This window comes from Lemur catta, chromosome 1, assembly GCF_020740605.2.
Source record: "Lemur catta isolate mLemCat1 chromosome 1, mLemCat1.pri, whole genome shotgun sequence".
In the NCBI taxonomy this organism is placed as follows: Eukaryota; Metazoa; Chordata; class Mammalia; order Primates; family Lemuridae; genus Lemur; species Lemur catta.
The window spans coordinates 108751789-108771398 of NC_059128.1; the positions used below are offsets into that span (position 1 = coordinate 108751789).

Here is a 19610-nt window from a genome sequence, read left to right on the forward strand (position 1 = left end):
GCGGTTGCTGTGAGCTAGGCTGATGCCACGGCACTCACTCTAGCCCGGGCAACAGAGCAAGACTCTGTCTCAAAAAAAAAAAAAAAAAGGTAGTATTTTTTTCTCTGCTGCATTTGATATAGCGGATGGTGGAAATCCCAGGTGTCTTTTATTTTATTTTAATTCATTTATTTATTTTTTATTTTTTTTATTTTTATTTTTTTTGAGACAGAGTCTCACTCTGTTGCCCCGGCTAGAGTCCCATGGCATCAGCCTAGCTCACAGCAACCTCAAACTCCTAGACTCAAGCAATCCTCCTGCCTCAGCCTCCCGAGAAGCTGGGACTACAGGCATGCGCCACCGTGCCCGGCTAATTTTTTTTTCTATATATATTTTAGTTGGCCAGATAATTTCTTTCTATTTTTAGTAGAGATGGGGTCTCGCTCTTGCTCAGTCTGGTCTCGAACTCCTGACCTCGAGCGATCCACCTGCCTCGGCCTCCCAGAGTGCTAGGATTACAGGCGTGAGCCACCGCGCCCGGCAATTCATTTATTTTTGAGGCAGGGTCTCCCTCTGTTGCCCTCTGAGAGCCACCACGCCCAGCCTGCTTTCATTTCTTTTGGGTAGATCAACTCATGTTCACTGGTCAGGTGTGGTATGATAATGTGTATGTGTATTTTATTTTATTTTATTTATTTACCTTTTTGAGACAGAGTCTTGCTCTGTTGCCCAGGCTGGAGTGCCCTGGCGTCAGCCTAGTTCACACCAACCTCAAACTACTGGGCTCAAGCGATCCTCCTGCCTCAGCCTCCCGAGTAGCTGGGACTACAGGCACCAGCACTCCCAGCTAATTTTTCTATTTTTAGTAATGATGTGGGGGTCTCACTCTTGCTCAGGCTGGTCTCGAACTCCTGACCTCAAGCGATCCTCCCGCCTCGGCCTCCCAAGTGCTGGGATTACAGGCTAAGAGCCACTGAGCTGGCTGACACATTATTTCTAAGTGCGAAATAAAACAAAACAAAGAGTATCCAAAGATTGAAAACCTCCATCAGGTTCCTTGGAGGCAACCATGTGTTACTCTCACCGTTTGCGTAGGTGTTGATCCTTAAGGGAGTGGTTCTTCCATTCGAGTGTGCATTGGACTCACCTGGAGAGGGGTTTGTTGAAACCCAGATTACTAAGCCTCAACCTGAGAGTTTCTGATGCAGCAAATCTGCATTTCTAGCAAGTTCCCAGGTAGCCGTGCTGCTGCTGGAGGTCTGGGGATCACAGTTTGAGCAAGGTTACTCTCCCGCCAGGTGTGGTGGCTCACACCTGTAATCCCAGCATTTTGGGAGGCTGAGGTGGGGGATCACTTGAGGCCAGGAGTTCAAGACCAGCCTGAGCAAGAGTGAGACCCTGTCTCTAAAAAAAAAAAAAAAAAAAGGAAAGAAAGGTTACTCTCAATACTAAAGCTCAGGGTTCTATTTCTATTTCTGGATTTGCAACGGTGGACAATACTGATCACAGGTGATAAGAGTTAGCTCCATTACACCAACCCCCGTCTCCCTGCCTGCCCCCGCCCACCTTAATGCAGTTATCAGTAAGTTTAGTTAGATCAATAATGAGTGTTCATGTTGTTGTGAGTCTGTAAATATTGTTGTCTTTTGAACAACATGCTGTCCATGTGGCTATAGGACTAAATAAATAGATGTCTAATTTAATTTATTAAAATAAAAAAAACAGGCCAGGTGCAGTTGCTCATGCCTGCAATGCTAGCACTCTGGGAGACTGAGGCAGGAGGATTGCTTGAGGCCAGGAGTTTGAGTCTAGCCTGAGCAAGAGCAAGACTCCATCTCTACAAAAAAATAGAAAAATTAGCCAGGCATGGTGGTGCACACCTGTAGTCCCAGCTACTCTGGAGGCTGAGGCAGGAGGATCTCTTGAGCCCAGGAGTTGGAGGCTGCAGTGAGCTACGATGACGACATTTCACTCTAGCCTGGGTGACAGAGCAAGACCCTGTCTCAAAAATAAATAAATAAATAAAAAATTAAAAAATGGCACTTGCTTAGGGTGACTAACTGTCCTGGTTTGCCTAGCAAGATGTTCACGGTTAAAACCAGGTCAGTGCTGGGTGAACTGGCATGAGCTGGCCACCATGAATTTACAGGAGCATGTTTAAGTAGGTTTGGAACCATTTGGATATGGAAATCCAACTTTTTCATGGTAAATGTTATGAAATCTAAATGCAGATCAAACATTTGTAATGAAAATTAAGTGTCTCAATTGAGTGTGTAATGCACATGGGGTTTTGAAGAATTCGTACAAAAAAAGAATGTAAAGTAGCTCGTGAATACTTTTACTCGTGATTACGCATTGAAAACAATATTTGGGGCAGATTGGGTTAAATATGTTATTAAAATTAAGTTCACCTGTTTCTCCTTCATTTTTTAAATGTATCTAGAAAATGTAGAATTGTGTGTGTGGCTTGCATTATATTTCTGTTGGATAGAGCTGTCTTAGAAGGTAATATCTCAGCAATCCATTCTCTGGCTGTTTTAGTGTTTTTACCATAGGGTTTTTTTTTTTTAGTAAAAGCTTTGTTGAGATTTAATTGCCATACCATGCACTGTACCTATTAAAGTGTTTTTAAGTATATTCACTGTGTTGTGCAACCATTACTACGCTCAATTTTAGGACATTTCCATCAACCCTCAAAAGCCCCGTCCCCATCAGCAGTCACCTCCCATCCCCTCCTCAGCCCCTGGCACCCACGAATCCACGTCCCATCTCTGTGGATCTGCCTGTTCTGGACATTTCATATACATGGAGTCTCACACTGTGTGTCCTTCTGTGTCCAGCGTGTCTCACTGAGCACGATGTCCTCAAGCTCCATTCATGCTGTGGCCTGTGTCAGAGCCTCATCCCTTTTCATGGCCGAGTGGTGTTCCAGTGTGTGGATGGACCGTGTTTATCCACTGTGTTTATCCACCCATCTGTACATGGACATTTGAATTGTCCACTCTAGCTTTTAGTTACCCTATTCCTGTCCCTCCCCCCTCTTCTCTTTTTATTTTTGTTTATTTTATTTTATTTTTTTTGAGACAGGGTCTCACTCTGTCACCCAGCCTGGAGTGCAGTGGCGTCATCACATCTCACTGCAGCCTCCAGCTCCTGGACTTAAGCGATCCTCCTGCCTCAGCCTCCCAGAGTGCTGGGATTACAGGTGCGCCACCACGCCTGGCCTTCTTGTTTTAAAAAAATGGCAGCCCAGGCTGGGTGAGGTGGCTCATGCCTGTAACCTCAGTACTTTGGGAGGCTGAGAGAGGGGGATCGCTTGAGGCCAGGAGTTCAAGACCAGCCTGGGAAAGATAGTGAGACCTTGTCTCTACAAAAAATACAAAAATTACCCAGGTGTGAAATCCTGAAATCCTCGAGGCCCCACGGGCTTTAGAGCGCTTTTCACATTTGGGGAAGGTAATGAATGCAGTGTGTATCGGGCAGGACAGCATAGACTATGCTGCACAACAAACACAACCACGTCTCAGCGGCTTGCAACATCGGCTCATTGCTGCTTACTCTTTGTTTTTTCCTGTTTGCAGTATCATAGATGATCATCAAACTGCTGCTAGAATGCTCACACCTGTTACTGCAAATTCAAAACCCAGGTAAGACTTCTCCTGAGATTTTACTTTAGGTCAGGGTGGGGCTGCCTGGTGCGCCGCTTGCTCTTGCTCCGCTGGGGGCCCGGACTGGCCGAGGCCTTCTCCACGCTGCCCAGGGCCCAGCTGTGGGAGCAGCTGCTGGGACGGGCAGAGGGAGGAACAGCAGTGAAGCACTTCACCCCAGGCTCTGCGGGCCACACCCACTCCCGTTTCATTGGCCAAAGGAGGTCACATGGCCACGGCTGCATCTGAAGGGGTGGAAAGGCTCACCCAGCCACACTCACAGGTGGCAGGACTGTTTAAGAACAGCTCCAAGGACTCTACACAGTGGGGTTTGTCACCAACGCTCCCAGGCGATCTGAGGGACACATTCCATAACCTGGCAGGTTTCTCAACCTCAGTGCTCACCGGGAGCCAAAGAGTTCTCTGTTGTGGGGACAGGGCCTTGCCTCCACCCACTAGATGCCAACTGCAGCCCCACCCGCAGCTGTGACAACCAGAACTGTCCCCAAGGGGCAGGACCCATCGCCCCAGCTGAGAACCACCGGGCCGTAGCGAAACATGGACGATCAGCTCGTGCTGACTTTGCCTCCAACTTTTGGTTTTGGGTCTTGTGGCTGTAGACAAGCGGCCTTGGGCCCACGGTTCTCCTGCTGTACCCACTTCACAGAGAGGCAGATGGGCCACCCCGGGGCCGCGTGTGCAGAAATCGGGGGAGCCAGGAAGGGAACCCACAGCTGTGCTCTTAGCTGTACCACGGCTCCTATTCAGGGCACCCCTTCCCTGGTGCCCCCAATAGGAGCTGGGGGAAGATGAGGGTGTGGGGTGGGCCAGGCTGGTGGGCAGGGAAACAGGGGCTGGCTGGGCAGACCTTACCCCTTGCCTGTCACTGACGGTTGTGCAGTGTCACAGACAGGACAATTCCTAGAGCTGGTGGCTCCGAACATGCCACGGCCCCCACACTCAGGCAATATTCTGTGAGCAGCCCGTTCACCCTCCCCCAACACACTCGAGAGTCATCACTTGGCAAAAATAATTTAATATTCCATTTGGGCAGTGTCCTGTCCCTCCCCGGCCCCTGCATTCGGCCCAACCCACTAAAGGGCCACCTCCCCACCTCTGCCCAGGTCCTCAGACCCTGTACCCCTTCCCTGGGTTCCCCCAAACCCTCCTTCCAAAGACAGCCCGTCATGAGCTGGATGCCCCAAACGCTTTCGCGGAGTCCCACCCTTGTGCCTGGAAACGTCCACACCTTCCAGGGTCCTCGGGGAGCCCCAGCCAGGCTGCCTGGGCAAGGGTGGGGCGGTGGGGGTCTAGCAGGGGGCGTGGCGTAGCTGCTCCAGCCCGTCCGCGTACTGGAAGGCCGCCGCGTTCTCGTGCTCGTACATGTCCAGGGCCACCTCGCAGCTCTCTCGCACCACGCGCTCAGGGTCAGCCGCGTGGGCCCGCAGTGCGGCCAGGCAGGAGGGCCGGGCGATGGCGCCCAGGGCCTCAGCACACTCGTGCCGCACCATGGGGCTCTCGGCGGGGCGGGCCAGGGCGGCCACCAGCTGGGGCACGGCGGCCTCGTGCTGCAGCTGGCCCAGGACGTAGCCGACCTCGTGGCGGAAGAGGGCACTGCCACAGCGCAGGCCTGCGGGCGGGAGGCGGCGGTCACTCTCTGGGCAGGGCCATAGGCATGGGGCCGGCACACCCAGAGGAGAGAAGGAACGACAGAGCCAGGGCTGAGAGATATAGAAAGGGGCTCATCAGAGGACACCGCAGCCCCAGCCTGGTGGTCCGGATGCTCCAGGGAGCTGACCCAGAGCTACAGAGGCCAGAGCAGCCAGAGAGAGTTCTGAAGGCCTAGAGTCTCACTGTCACCCAGGCTGGAGTGCAGTGGCATCATCACAGCTTACTGCAGCCTCCAACTCCTGGGCTCAAGTGATCCTCCCACCTCGGCCTCCCAAACTGCTGGGACTACAGTGTGAGTCACCACGCCCGCCCCTTGCACGGGTCCGTTAACAGTCCCGTGGGAAATGCCCGGGGCCAGGCCTGGTCCATTGCACAGAGGTGGCCACAGAGCCTCACACGGGGGCACTGAGCGGGACCCCGCCCTCCTCACCTTCAGCCAGCGCCAGCGCGGCCTCCTGGCCCCCAGCATTGCGCAGTGCGAACATGGCGCGGTAGCGCTCGAACAGCGGCTGGGACTCGTCCAGCAGCACAGCCCGCAGACGCCCCACATCTCGCTCCTCGGCTGGCGGGGCTGGGTCCACTGAGAGGTAGGGCCCCGTCACCAGCTCCCCACAGTGCTGCCGCAGCCACTCCAGCCGCTGGACGGCCAGCTGGCAGGTCTCGGCCACCTGCAGGGAGAGGAGGTGCTCGGGCAACTGGCAGTCCTGGGGGGATGGGACAGGGCCCTCCCCACCTTCTGGGGGTTTGGGGTTTGGCAGGGGCAACAGAATGGCTGGTGCAGGCACTAAGCCAGCAGGGTGACAAGGATGACCGACAGAGGGCCAGGGAGGACCTCAATGCGGAGGTGACATCAAGGCAGAGACCTGAACCAAGCCAGGGAGGGAGTCAGGTGAAGACCTGGGGGATGACGACGCAGCCCACGCAAAGGCCCCGAGGCAGGGAGAGGGTGCCGGCTGGGGGTGAGCAGCTGGGGAGATCTGAGGTGGCCAGGCCAGACCACGTAGGGCCTGTGGGCATGGTAAGGATTTCGGGTTTTGTACTAAAGGTGACAAGAGCTTTCAGCACAGGACAGATACCAGACTTGAGTGTCCCCTGTATCCCCTGCTGCTGAGAGGTGGGGTGTGTGATGTGGACAAGAAAGGCAGCAGGCGAGGGAGGAACACGTATGTCCACACGAGGACTTGCATGTGCATGTCCACGGCTGCTCTAGGCACAATGGCCCCTCTAGTCACAACGGCCCCATCTCTGATAAAAATAGAAAAATTAGCCTGGCGTAGTGGCACCTGTAGTCCCAGCTACTTGGGAGGCTGAGGCAGGAGGATCGCTTGAGCCCTGCAGTTGGAGGCTGCAGTGAGCTGTGATGACACCACTGCACTCCAGCCTGGGCGACTGTCTCAGAAAAAAAAAGAAGAAGAAGAAGAGAAAGAAATGCCGAAAGGCAGCAGGGAGACCCGTGAAGAGGTCCCGTGGGCTGGGCTGGGGAGGTGGACAGCTGGGGGTTCGGAGGGCCTTGGCGGTGGGACTGGACGCCCCTGGAGAGGAGAGGCCCGGCCGGCTCAGGGGCTCAAGGGCTGGGCGAGCTCCCCGGGGCCCGGCAGGCAGGGAGAGGGATGGGGGCTGTGTTACCTCGACAACGGGGTCCGTGGAATATTCCTTCAGCAGCTCCAGGACTTCTGGGTTCCCAATGGCTCCCAGGGCCTCCCCTGGGAAGAAGCAGCCAGATAGCACGTGGTGGGCAGGTGGGCGGGACATGTGGCACTACCTGGGGGAGCCACAGACCCCCTGACACCCCTCCCACGACTCCGCTCCCGCCTCTGGCCACGGCTGATTGGAGCTGCAGCGGGTACAGGCTCCAAGCCGGGCCAATCAGTCCCCTCACCAGAGTGGGGACCTGCCTGGAACCACACAGGCCACAGCAGACAGCAAAGCTGCCCCCACCCCTGAGACTCCGAGACACGTGTGTCATTACAACCAGGGGACGCAGCTGACAAGGAGTTCCAGGAACATTTGGACTAGTGGAGCCGTCAGGAACAGCCCCCTACAAGAGGAGATTTTACGCTGCCATCGGGGAAGGAGGCTGGCCAGGCCAAGGCAGGCTGGACACTGAGGCCTCTGGCCAAGACGGACACCTGTGCCACCTGCCCTGAGACCAGGATGTGGGTGCAGGGAGGGTGCAGCGGGCAGTGGCAGGTGTATACAAAGACCAGGTCGGGGCAGGGGCCTGCAGCACAGCTGATGTCAGCAGGCACCAGACTGGGCAGGGCCTCGCGCCCACACGGAGCAATCTATTCTCCTGTGGGCACAGGTGGGCGCTGAACCAGGTGGAAACCCGGAGCTGGGGAAGACGCTCCTTCAGCAAACTCAGAGTCCAGGCTGCCAGGAGCACGTAACAGACCTGACCCTGAGTTAGGGCCTGTCCCTCCTCTGCCCACAGCCCTCCATGGCTCCCGCCTCCCTCAGGATCAAAGCCCAAGTCCTCCCTGCAGCCCACCAGGGCTCCCCTCCTCCCTCTGCTGCAGCCACACGTGCCTCCTCACTGCGCCTCCAACACGCCAGGCATGGTCCTGCCCCAGAGCCTTTGCATAGGCTGTGCCCTCTACCTGGAATGCTCTTTCCATAGATTTCCACTCAGACAACTCCCTTACTGCATTCAGGTCTCTCTACAGATTAAAAACTGCAACTCGGCCGGGCATGGTAGCTCACACCTGTAATCCTAGCACTCTGGGATGCAAAGGCGGGCAGATCGTTTGAGCTCAGGAGTTTCAGACCAGCCTGAGCAAGAGCGAGACCCTGTCTCTACTAAAAAATACAGAAAGATATTAGCTGGACAACTAAAAAAATATATATATAAAATTAGCTGGGCATGGTGGCACATGCCTGTAGTCCCAGCTACTCGGGAGGCTGAGACAGGAGGATCGCTTGAGCCCAGGAGTTTGTGTTGCTGTGAGCTAGGCTGACGCCATGGCACTCTAGCCCAGGCAACAGAGTGAGACTCTGTCTCAAAAAATAAAAAATAAAAATAAAAAAAAATAAAATGAAAACTGCAACTCTTCCCTCCCTGCAATACCTGCAGAACCGCCATTGGTTCCCTGCCCTATTTCCCCCAGGCACTTATACATTTCAACCATAGCATGACTTGGTGTTCTGCTTATGGGAAAAGCAAGGTTTGGGGTAGAACACTCTTTGCAAAGAGAGCTACCCAAAACTGTAGTTGGAATCTTGATAGTTAGCTGGGACAGCTCAGCATAGCTGATGAGTAACTCAAGGAATATTAAAAATGCCCCCAAAATAATCAAATGGAGTGGGCGTGGTGGCACCTGTAGTCCCAGTTACTCAGGAGGCTAAGGCAGGAGGATCATTTGAGCCCAGCAGTTGGAGGCTGCAGTGAGCTGTGATGACGCCACTGCACTCCAGCCTGGGAGACAGGGCAAGACTCATCTCTAAAAAAATTATAATAATAAAAATGACAAAAAAAATCAAATGGAAACACAGGTCAGGCTTGCTGGCTGGAAACTACGGAGCCCGGGGCCAGTGAGGCTGCAGTCAGGTGGGCCCAGGCAGAAGCCCAAGCCTAGGGGCTGCTCTCTCTCTGCGGAGCCCTGGATGCACGTGGGAGCTTTGCATTTTCTCGAAATAGAGCCCACAGGCCCCTGCCTGGGGAGTGGGTGAGACGGCGGCCTTGTCCTTTCCTGCTGAAGGCTATGCAGGTGTGCGCCTGCCCGTCTCCCTCCATCTGGGCACAATCCCGTGTGCGCAGTATGCCCTGTGGGTCAGGAGCCTGTCACTTGCTCATTGCAAAGACGCTCTCTGGTTACAGACACACGGTCCCAGCCACACTGACACGCCGACTATTAGACTTATTTCTGTATTTATTTTATTATTATTATTATTTTTAGTAGAGACAGGACCTTGCTCTTGCTCAGGCTGGTCTCAAACTCCTGGCATCAAGTGATCCTCCCACCTCAGCCTCCCAAAGTGCTGGGATTACAGGCATGAGCCACCTCACCTGGCCTTTAATTGTTTTTGTTTTTTTTTTTTTTAAAATCAAAGGAATAGTACTTCCTAACAAGTGACAATCATAAGAAATTCAAATCTCCACACTTACAAGTGGTTGCTGTCGGTCACAGCCATGGCCGTGTGGTGGCGGAGGGCTTGCGGTGGGTCTCTGAGTCACTGTCCAGTCTGCAGAGCTAAAGCTATTTACTGTCCAGGGCTTTACAGAAAGTTGACTGCCCTGACCTGTGTCACCTGAGTGAGTACGCGAACACAAGAGGCAACCGAGAGGAGAGGCAGAAGGGAGTGGGGTGTCCCGGCCACAGATGGGAGGGCGTGAGGCCCTGGCCACTCACCTGCCTCGTGGCGCACCATGGGCTCCTGGCAAGTGTCACGCAGCACGTCCACCAGCACGGGGATGGCGCGGGCATCCTGCATCTGGCCCAGGCAGTACGCCAGCTCGTGCTTGAGCAGGGCGGAATCGTCACTGAAGGCCTGGCTGATCCAGGAGATGGCGCCCGGGCCGCCGAGCCCACGCAGCGTGAACAGTGCCCGGAAGCGAGTCTGTAAGGGCTGCTTGGGGTCCACCAGTGTCCTCCCTATGGCCTCCACCTCCTGCTCCGTCACCATGGTGCCCACCTCCTCCTGCCCGTCGATTGGACACAGCCCTGCCCGGGCTAAATGGAGGGTCTCAGGGGTGTAACAACCTACAGTAGAAAAAGGAGGGCTCAGGTCAGAGGTGTCTTTCACCAGCTCAATGGTGTGTTCACCGTACCAGGGCGGGTGGTTTCCTATCCACTGGGCATCTGGCTGAAAGCCCATCTGGGACCCCACCTACCTGCTGTTCAGCCTTCCCTAAGCTACTTTCCCTCTCTGAGCCTCACTCCCCACACCTATGTATCAGCAATGCCCTCCATTGTCTGCTCTCCACACAGCTGCCGGAGGGATGGCTGGTCCCCAATGGCCTCCGTTGATCCCACCTCCTGGTATCCATGCCCTTATATAGTTAGTCCCCTCCCACTATGAATAGAACTGAGAACAGTAGGATATGGAAGAAATAACAGTGAGGCTTCTGCTGTTAGGGCATAAAAGGCAGCGGTTTCCTCCTTGCGCTCTCTCGGGGGGGGGGGGGGGGGGGGGAGCCAGCAGCCATGTTGGGAGGAAGCTCAATCAGCCCTGCGGAGGGGCCCAGGTGGCGAGGAACTGAGGCCTCCCACCAACAGCCATGTGAGAGAAGTGGCTTGGGAGCAGCTCCTCCAGCCCTGGCTGAGCCTTCAGGTGATATGTCCCCAGCCTATGTCTTCACTGCAGCCTTAGAGACCAGAGCCGGAACAATACAGCTAACCCAGGCCCAGACTGCCGCCCCACGGCAGCTGTGTGAGGTAGCATTTACTGTTGTTTACAGCTGCTAAGTATGGGGTAATTTGTTACGCAGCTTAGATAACTGATTCGGGAATCCTTTCGGTATGTAAGCTGGACCTTGTTACTCCCTTCCTTGAAATCTTTCAATGGCTTTTCATTACTGCAAACTCCTTGATAGCCCCAAACGCCCTTCCCTCCTCCCTCTCTCCCCCTCGCTCATTCTGCTCTGGCCCCAGAAAAATTTGCACTGGTTGTTCTCTTCATAGGGAACATTCTTTCCCCAAATGCACCCATGGCTCATCTTTTTGCTTTCTTTAGTCTGAAATGTCACCTCCTTGTAGAAGCTTTCCCTGACCACAATCTGCAATGTTACTTCTGTTCTTTTCCCTTGTTCACCTTCATTTTTCTTCAGAGCACTGACCACTGCTAGACATTGCATTGGATGTTATTGGTTTAGTCACTTACAATTGGTCTCATCCCTCAACATCAGAACCCTGTAGGCAGGGACTGAGTCTACCCTCCACACTCCTGTCCTCCCAGCACTTAGTGCAATGACCAGCACACAACAGGTCCCCAATAAAAACAGTGTAACAACAACAGCAGCTGACCTTTATGTAGCATTTGCTATGTGTCAGGCTCTCTGAGCCCTTTATATTAACTCACTTAGCCTCATCATAACCCTATAAAGTAGGTACTAGGACTGTCCCCATTTTGCAGGCAAGGAAACAAAGGCAGAGTCAGGCACTAAACCACCAATGTTCTGTTGGGTGGATGAACTAAGATGGAATGACACAGCTAAGGCTGGGAGAAAGGACGCCTCTCTGCCCTCTAGACCCACTGAGGACATGATGTTTGCTTCATAAACAGGACAGGCAGGCTACGGCATGTCAGCAGCCCTCTCTGGTGTCCCGTGGCATTGGCAGGGCTGCCTGGCTTTAATGAGGGAGGTGTAGCTGCCTAAGCACAGGTGGCCATCAAAGGAGGGTGACAGCTTGAAAGAGGGATCATCAGAGACCACAGAAGCCAAGAGTGTGTGAGATGGCAGGGAACTAGGGGCCATGGAGACCCAACCCCTTGTTCTACACAGATGAGCAGTGACTTGTCTCAAGAGCACACAGGACCCAGGACTTCTGACACCCAGTCTGTGCAGGGCCTCCCTCAAGACATCTGAGAAAGGCTCCTCATCCCGAGACCTTAAACTCCTGGGAAAGAGGGAACTCTGTGGCCAAGAAGGCAGCTCTAGCTACAGAAAGGAAATAAAGAGAAGAGAGGCTGTACGGCTCTTGAGTAAGACCCAAACGGTGGCAAATGTCTCTGAGCTTGGTCTCTTCATTTGGAATAAAAGTATTAACAATTCGAGTCTTGGGTTTCCTTCAAGTCTCTGCTCAGTTATTACCCTCAGGGTGGCCTTTTCCAACCCTCATGTTTAACAACGCAAACTCCCTGCTAGCATGCACTTTATAAACTAGAGCTAGTACTAAGTTTTTCCACAGGGAGCCCAATACCCATCTCTGTGCTCAGAAGAACAAGGGAAGGTACACCTATCCACCTTTAAGTCCAAAACTCACACCTTAGGCCCATTTTCTGGTGGGAAGGGGGACAAGAATGTAGGCCTGGGGTTCAGGGGATCAGCCCCCCCGCAAGGCAGTCTGAGAATCCGCTCAACCCTGTGAAAGTCTTAGGGGCTCACAAGAGGAATGAATAAATGATGGAAGAAAAGACCTGAATTCTGGAAACCCCTCCCCCTCCTAGAGACCTCTCTAAATCAAGAGTCCCTAAACATTTCCGGTAACTAGACTCCTCCCCAGGAAAGGGATCGTCCTCACAAGGGATCCCTCAAGGGGGGCACTAAGGATTCTCCGGCGACGACTGGCTCCCCAAGCCCCCTTGAGAAAGACCCTCAGGAACTATGCCTCAAGATCCTTCTATGCGGATCCCCCAGTACTAAGTCTGTCACAGGTTGGCTCTCGAAGTCCCCAAGACTCCGAGAAAGGGGTCGCCCCCATGGGGCCCCTCACGTGTTGGCTCCCCGGGTCCCCCAGCGAGGAGATGCCCGGAGACAGGTCTCCAGATCCCGGGGGGAAGAGATCGCCAAGACTCGGGACCCCTCAAGCTCAACCCCAGCCCCAGCCCACGAATCCCCGAGACCAGATGCTCAGACGACGCGGTCTCCCCGCGCCCGCCCGCCAGGCCCGGGCCCCGCACCGTGCTCCCGGCCGCCGGAACGCCCCACCGAGCTCCCGAGACTCAGGACCCGTCGCTCCGGCCAGCTCCGGCAGGCGCCACCGTCGCCACAACCGCTTCACCAGGAGCGACGCTCGCAGCGCGTCCTGGGGGCCGCCATCTTCCCGCCCACGTGACCGGCCGGACGGCACCAACGCAGCTCGGGGGGGGGATCCAGCGAAAGGCTCCCAGGAAGGACAGAGGCCCGGAAGCCTGAGTCGGCACCAGTGCCATAGCTCACACTACTACATCGGCAGCCGTCCCGCGACATTCCTCAGGGAACGGAACTGGCAACGCCGCCCCTTTTCCGGAAAAGATTCTCTCCGACCTCCCCTCCCGGTACGATAAGTGGAAATGGTTTGTGCCGATTCAGCGGCCGGCTCGCCACAGAGCATGCGCAGCGTTGCGGGCTGGGCGGGGTCAGGCTCCGGGGGCGTGGCCAACCCAGACAGGGAAGGGGGAAAAAAGGAAGCGTTGCAGTTGTTCATTCATTCATTCATTTATTTAATAAAACAGCAAACTATTTTTTTATTCTTATTTAAGCGTATTGTGGGGGTACAAAACTTTAGGTTATGTATATTGCCCTTGCCCCCCCCACCCCCCTGAGTCAGAGATTCAAACGTGTCCATCCTCTAGACAGTGCACATCACACTCATTATGTGTATATACACCCATCCCCTCCCCCACCCACATCTGCCCGACACCCGATCAATGTTATTCCTAAATGTGCTCTTACATGATGGTCAGTGAAACCAGTTTGATGGTGAGTACATGTGGTGCTTATTTTTCCATTCTTGGGATACTGCACTTAGCAGAATGGGTTCCAACTCTTTCCAGGAAAATACAAGAGGTGCTATATCACCATTGTTTCTTATAGCTGAGTAGTACTCCATGGTATACATATACCACATTTTATTAATCCACTCATGTATTGATGGGCACTTGGGTTGTTTCCACATCTTCACAATTGTGAATTGTGCTGCTATAAACATTCGGGTGCAGATATCTTTGTTATACAATGTCTTTTGTTCTTTTGGGTAGATGCCCAATAATGGGATTGCTGGATCAAATGGTAGGTCTACTTGTATCTATTGCTTTCCACAGAGGTTACACTAGTTTGCAGTCCCACCAGCAGTGTGTGAGTGTTCCTGTCTCTCCGGATCCACGCCAACATTTGTTGTTATGGGACTTTTTGATAAACGCCATTCTCACTGGAGTTAAGTGATATCTCATTGTGGTTTTGATTTGCATTTCCCTGATGATTAGAGATGTTGAGCATTTTTTCATATGTTTGTTGGCCATTCTTCTGTCTTCTTTTGAAAAATTTCTGTTCATGTCCTTTGCCCACTTTTTGATAGGGTTGTTTGATTTTTTCTTGCTGATTTTCCTGAGTTCTAAATAGATTCTAGTTATCAGTCCTTTATCGGATGTGTAGCATGCAAAAATTTTTTCCCATTCTTTAGGTTGTCTATTTACTCTCGTGACAGTTTCTTTGGCTGTGCCGAAGCTTTTTAATTTAATCAGATCCCATTTATTTATTTTTGTTGTTGAACAACAAACTATTAATTGGAGAAAGTAGGTGGTGGACATATGACAGTTCACTGTAAAATTCTTTCAATTTTTCTATATATTTGAAAGTTTTCATAATAAGATGTTGGAAAACTAGGTGGCTGGGAAAAGGAGGGTGACTATTATTCTCAGTGTTTAAACGTTTCAAAGTTAAAGATTTTAAAACTGTTTTAACTTTTATTTATTTATTTATTTCTTGATTCAGAGTCTCACTCTGTTGCCCAGGCTAGAGTGCCGTGGCGTCAGCCTAGATCACAGCAACCTCAAACTCCTGGCCTCAAGCGATCCTCCCGCCTCAGCCTCCCAGAATGCTAGGCTTACAGGCGTAAGCCACCGCGCCCGGCCTGTTTTAACTTTTAAATGAAGTCTTTGAGTCTTCAAATCCTTTTTGAAGAATGTATGGGATGGTAGTATGAAAAGAAATGAAAACGATGCACTCGTTGCAACATGTTTAGAAATGGCAAAAGAAAAGAAATGCGGTAAAGTACAGCCCCTCTGCAATTGCCACCAGGTCATTCCTATCATGGCCCCCGGGCCAGCCTTGTTCCCACTGCCCTGTATCCAGCTTCCACCCTCTTGCTCCCCACAGTCTGTCCTCCCCGCAGCAGGCACAAGAGGATGCCTGTGAGCACTGAGTCAGGGCCTACCCCTCCTCTGCCCACAGCCCTCCATGGCTCCCACCTCCCTCAAGGTCAAAGCCCAAATCCTCCCTGCAGCCCACCAGGCCTTGCACGACCTGTCCCCTCTGCTCCTTCTCTCCCCTCCTCCCTCTCTTCCCCTCCTCTCTCTGCTTCGGCCACATGGGCCTCCTCACTGTATCTCCAACACACCAGGTGCGGTCCTGCCCCAGGGCCTTTGCACAGGCTGTTCCCCAAACCTGAAACACTCTTCCTCCAAATATCTGTGTTCCCTCTGTCACTGAAATGTGTGCTGCTTTGGTCTATGTTACCTCCTCAACAAGGCCTTCCCTGAGAACTCTCATTCAAATCACAATGTCCTGGTCAGCACTTCTTTATCCGCTTCTCTGTTTTATTTTTCTCCATGGCACCTATATTTCACTGTCCATTTCACATAATTATTTTGTCTATTGCCTGTCTTCCCCACCAGAATGTACGCACCGAGAGCAGAGATTCGTGGATTTTGTCTGCTGTGTTCTCTAGTGTATGATACCATGGTGCACTGGCCCATGGCTCTCTGAAAACAACAGCAACCCGCATTGGTAGCGTTTGCCAATTCCTCTCGAGTAAATATTCCCACCACAGGTCACTCACAAAAGCCCTGATAATTAACACTTGGCTATGCTGCGTGTGGTGGCATGCACCTGTAACCCCACCTCCTTCAGAGGCTGAGGTGGCAGGATCGCTCGAGCCCAAGAGTTCAAGTCCAGCCTGGGCAACACAGTGAGACTTCATCCCTTTTTATTTTTTTTAATTAATTAATTAATTAATTAATTTTTTTGAGACAGGGTCTCACTCTGTCACCCAGGCTGCAGTGCCATGGTGTCATCATAGCTCACTGTAGCCTCAAACTCCTGGGCTCAAGAGATCCTCCTGCCTCAGCCTCCTGAGTAGCTGGGACTACAGGTGCCACCACGCTGACTAATTTTATTTATTTTTAGTAGAAACGGGGTCTCGCTCTTGCGCAGGCTGGTCTCGAACTCCTGACCTCAAGCGATCCTCCCACCTCAGCTTCCCAGACTGCTAGGATTACAGGCGTGAGCCACTGCGCCTGGTCCTAACTTCTACTTTAAGACAACGTTCTGTCATTTGCTGCACAGTTATTTATGGAGCACCTACTGTGTGCACCAGCCCATCCTAGGCACAGAAGACATAGAGCAAAAGACATGGTTTCTGGCCTCATGGAGCCCACATTCTGATTATTTTTATTTCATGGCCTTCCTGTGTGTTTGAAAGCTCACTCCAGATAACCACCTTTTTGGCAGCCGTTGCCACTTTGCGAAGACACCAGCTTGGTCACAGTCGAGGCTCAGGCCAATGTTTATGGAGGACTTCCCCAGAGCCGAGGGCTGTGCCGACTCTGGAAGGCTGTAGGGCAGGGTGCCAGGTGCGATGGGCCCCTAAGATGTTCTGGGGGACAAGATAGGCCCAGGGTGCAGGAAGCAGATACCAGAAGCCACACCCCAAAGCAAGGCCGTGGAAGTCAGAGAACTTGGCGTGTGGCCTCTGCAGATGTGAGGAACTGATAGCAGGAGGGAAACCTGCGCTCAGCCTGGACGTCTGCAGGTTCTGTCCTGTGGCTCCTCTGTGCTCAAGCAAGGCCCCAGAGGCCAGAAATCTGAAGTCAGGATGTCTGCAGAGCTGTGCCCCCTCGGCAGGCTCCTGGGGAGGGTCCTTCCTGCCTCTTCCAGCCTCTGGTGCTGGCCGCAATCCCTGGTGTTCCTGGGCTTGTGGCTGCATCACTCCAATCTCTGCTTCTGTCTTCATGTGGCCTCCTTCCCTACATGTCTGTCTGTGTGTTCTGTGTCCAAATCTCCTTCTCTTATAAGGACACCTGTCATTGGATCAGGGTCCACCCCGATCCAGTATGATCTCATCTTAATTGCATCTGCAAAGACCCTTTTTCCAAACAAGGTCACGTGCAAGGGTACCAGGGTTAGACGTTGAACATGTCTTGGGGGGGGGGGTGTGTGACAGAATTTAGCCCACGACACTGAGTTATTGGTCCAGTCTCAGTTTGGGCATCCAGGAACCCTTGCCTGGTCCCTGGCTCAAGCCTGCCTGGACAAGAGACACCCTGCCTCCCGCACTGGACTCCTGCAGCCTCCATTCTCTCTTAACACGCTCTGCACAGCACACAGGATGGATCTATTGAAGGCTTACTGGGCTCTGTCTCCCCTTTGGACTTCTATTCTGCCAAAACGTGAACCTCTGCTAAAATAGGAGGAATAAAATAGGAATTAAAGGATCCTCTCCGTAAGTGGAACCAGAGAGAGGAAACAATTTGCCCAGCAGTTTGGGGACGAAGTAGAGGCAATTGTGGCACTCGTCGTCTCGGGCAAAAAATTTAGGGGAGGGCTGAAAAACTCCGTAAACAAGATAAATTACAGTCTAAGGCAATTAATTTTGATTTTCAAAAGAAATTTATATTGAGAGCATTATGGAGTCTACGCAGTTGTACGAAATAATGCAGAGGCCAGGTGCGGTGGCTCATGCCTGTCATCCTAGCACTCTGGGAGACCAAGGCAGGAGGATCAGTTGAGGTCAGGAGTTTGAGACCAGCCTGAGCAAGAATGAGACCCCATCTCTACTAAACATGGAAAAATTAGCTGGGTGTGGTGGTGCACACCTGGAACCCCAGCTAGTTGGGAGGCTGAGGCAGGAGGATCGCTTGAGCCCAGGAGTTGGAGGTTGCTGTGAGCTAGCCTGATGCCACAGCACCCTACCCAGGGTGACAGAGTGAGTCTCTGTCTCAAAAAAAAAAATTTATTTCAACATGTAATCAAAATCAACAATTATTAATGATGTATTTTATATTATTATTTTCATACTCAGTCTTAAAATCCCATGTGTATTGGCCACATACATCACATCTCAACTTTGGTACTAATTTTCCCCGGAAATACTAGATCTCTATTTATATTTTATGAAATTTCACAGTGGAAACAGTAGATTCACCTGTTCCAGGTGTTCCGAGCATGCCTAATAATTTTCCATGAACTGAATCGAATATTAGGTTCTTTCTGTTTACATTTAAATTACTTCACTTTTAAAAAATTAAAAATTCAGCTACGGCCGGGCGCGGTGGCTCACGCCTGTAATCCTAGCACTCTGGGAGGCCGAGGCGGGTGGATCGCTCGAGGTCGGGAGTTCAAGACCAGCCTGAGCAAGAGTGAGACCCCCGTCTCTACTAAAAATATAAAGAAATTATCTGGCCAACTAAAATATATATAGAAAAAATTAGCCAGGCATGGTGGCGCATGCCTGTAGTCCCAGCTACTCGGGAGGCTGAGGCAGTAGGATTGCTTAAGCCCAGGAGTTTGAGGTTGCTGTGAGCTAGGCTGACGCGGCACTCAGTCTAGCCAGGGCAACAAAGTGACACTCTGTCTCAAAAAAAAAAAAAAAAAAAAAATTCAGCTACAGAGTGGGACTGTCTACATTTCAAGTGCTCTATAGACACTCCTGGCCAGTAGCTGTCGTATTGGATGGTGACGATATAGAATATGTCTGTCTTCATGAAAAGTGCAATCCTTTCTTTCAGGTCTTTGTCCAGGCATCACATAGGCAGGGAGACCTTCCCTGACCCCTGTGTCTGAAACTACAACCCCTTGCTCTCCCTTTTCTCTGTTTTCATTTCTGCGTTCCTCAGCTCTAGGAACACAGGAACTTTTTAATAACAGCGTTATTGAGATATAGCTCACATACCATACAATTCATCCACGTAAATTGTATAATTCAATGGATTTTAGTATAGTCAGAGTTGTGCAACCATCACGTTAATTTTAGAATATTTTCATCACCCCAAAATAGAAAGCCCCTATCCCTCCCTCACTCCCCATCCCTCTCCCCCAGCCCCTGGCAACCACTAATCTTTCTTCTCTATGGATTTGCCTATTCTGGACATTGTATATAAATGGAATCACACAATCTGTGGTCTTTCGTGTCTGGCTTCTTTCACCCAGCACGATGTTTTCAAGGTTCATCCACAGTGTAACGTGTCGGTGCCTCATGCTTTTTTCTTGTGAAATAATATCCCATTGTATGAATGGGCCACTATCCATCAGCTGATGGACATTTGGGTGGTTGGCACTTTTTGGCTATGATGCATAATGCTGCTATGAACATGGGTGTATGAGCTTTCGTGTGGATGTACGTGTTTATTTCTCTTGGGTAGGTACCCATGCGTGTGGTTGCTGTGTCATATGGCAATGCTATGTTTAACTTTTGGAGGAACTGCCAGACTGGTTTTCGCAGCAGCCACCAGCAGTGTACGAGGGGTTCCGATATCTCCACGTCCTTGCCAACACTTTTCTTTCTCTTTTTCCTTTTTTGTCTGTACTGATGTGTTTTGTTTTGAATTGTAGCCACCCCATAGGCGTGAACCGGTATCTCACTGTGGTTCTGATTTGCATTTCCTGAATGACTAATGACGTTTACCATCTCTGCAAGAGGGTAACGGCTATTTGCATATCGTTTTTAGAGAAACGTT

General features: G+C 51.9%; 2 protein-coding genes and 1 non-coding gene across 3 annotated transcripts; 1 reads left to right on the forward strand and 2 right to left on the reverse strand.

Moving 5' to 3' along the window:
* Positions 1-3548: 3548 nt before the first annotated feature.
* Positions 3549-3739, reverse strand: LOC123630877. The gene has a single exon (XR_006732817.1). It is a non-coding gene; the product is annotated as a small Cajal body-specific RNA 16 (non-coding RNA).
* A 907-nt stretch (positions 3740-4646) lies between these two features.
* Positions 4647-13010, reverse strand: DOHH (deoxyhypusine hydroxylase). The gene is made up of 5 exons (XM_045544713.1): positions 12858-13010; positions 9647-9997; positions 6924-7000; positions 5728-5965; positions 4647-5256 (listed from the first exon to the last, which is right to left on the reverse strand). The coding sequence occupies exons 2-5, from the start codon at positions 9918-9920 to the stop codon at positions 4937-4939; spliced, it is 909 nt and encodes a 302-aa protein (XP_045400669.1). The 5' UTR covers positions 9921-9997; positions 12858-13010; the 3' UTR covers positions 4647-4936.
* Positions 12483-13998, forward strand: LOC123633452 (proline-rich protein HaeIII subfamily 1-like). Its single transcript, XM_045544723.1, has 2 exons — positions 12483-13214; positions 13980-13998. Exons 1-2 carry the CDS (start codon positions 12657-12659, stop codon positions 13989-13991), a joined length of 570 nt encoding a protein of 189 aa, XP_045400679.1. The 5' UTR covers positions 12483-12656; the 3' UTR covers positions 13992-13998.
* Positions 13999-19610: the final 5612 nt, after the last annotated feature.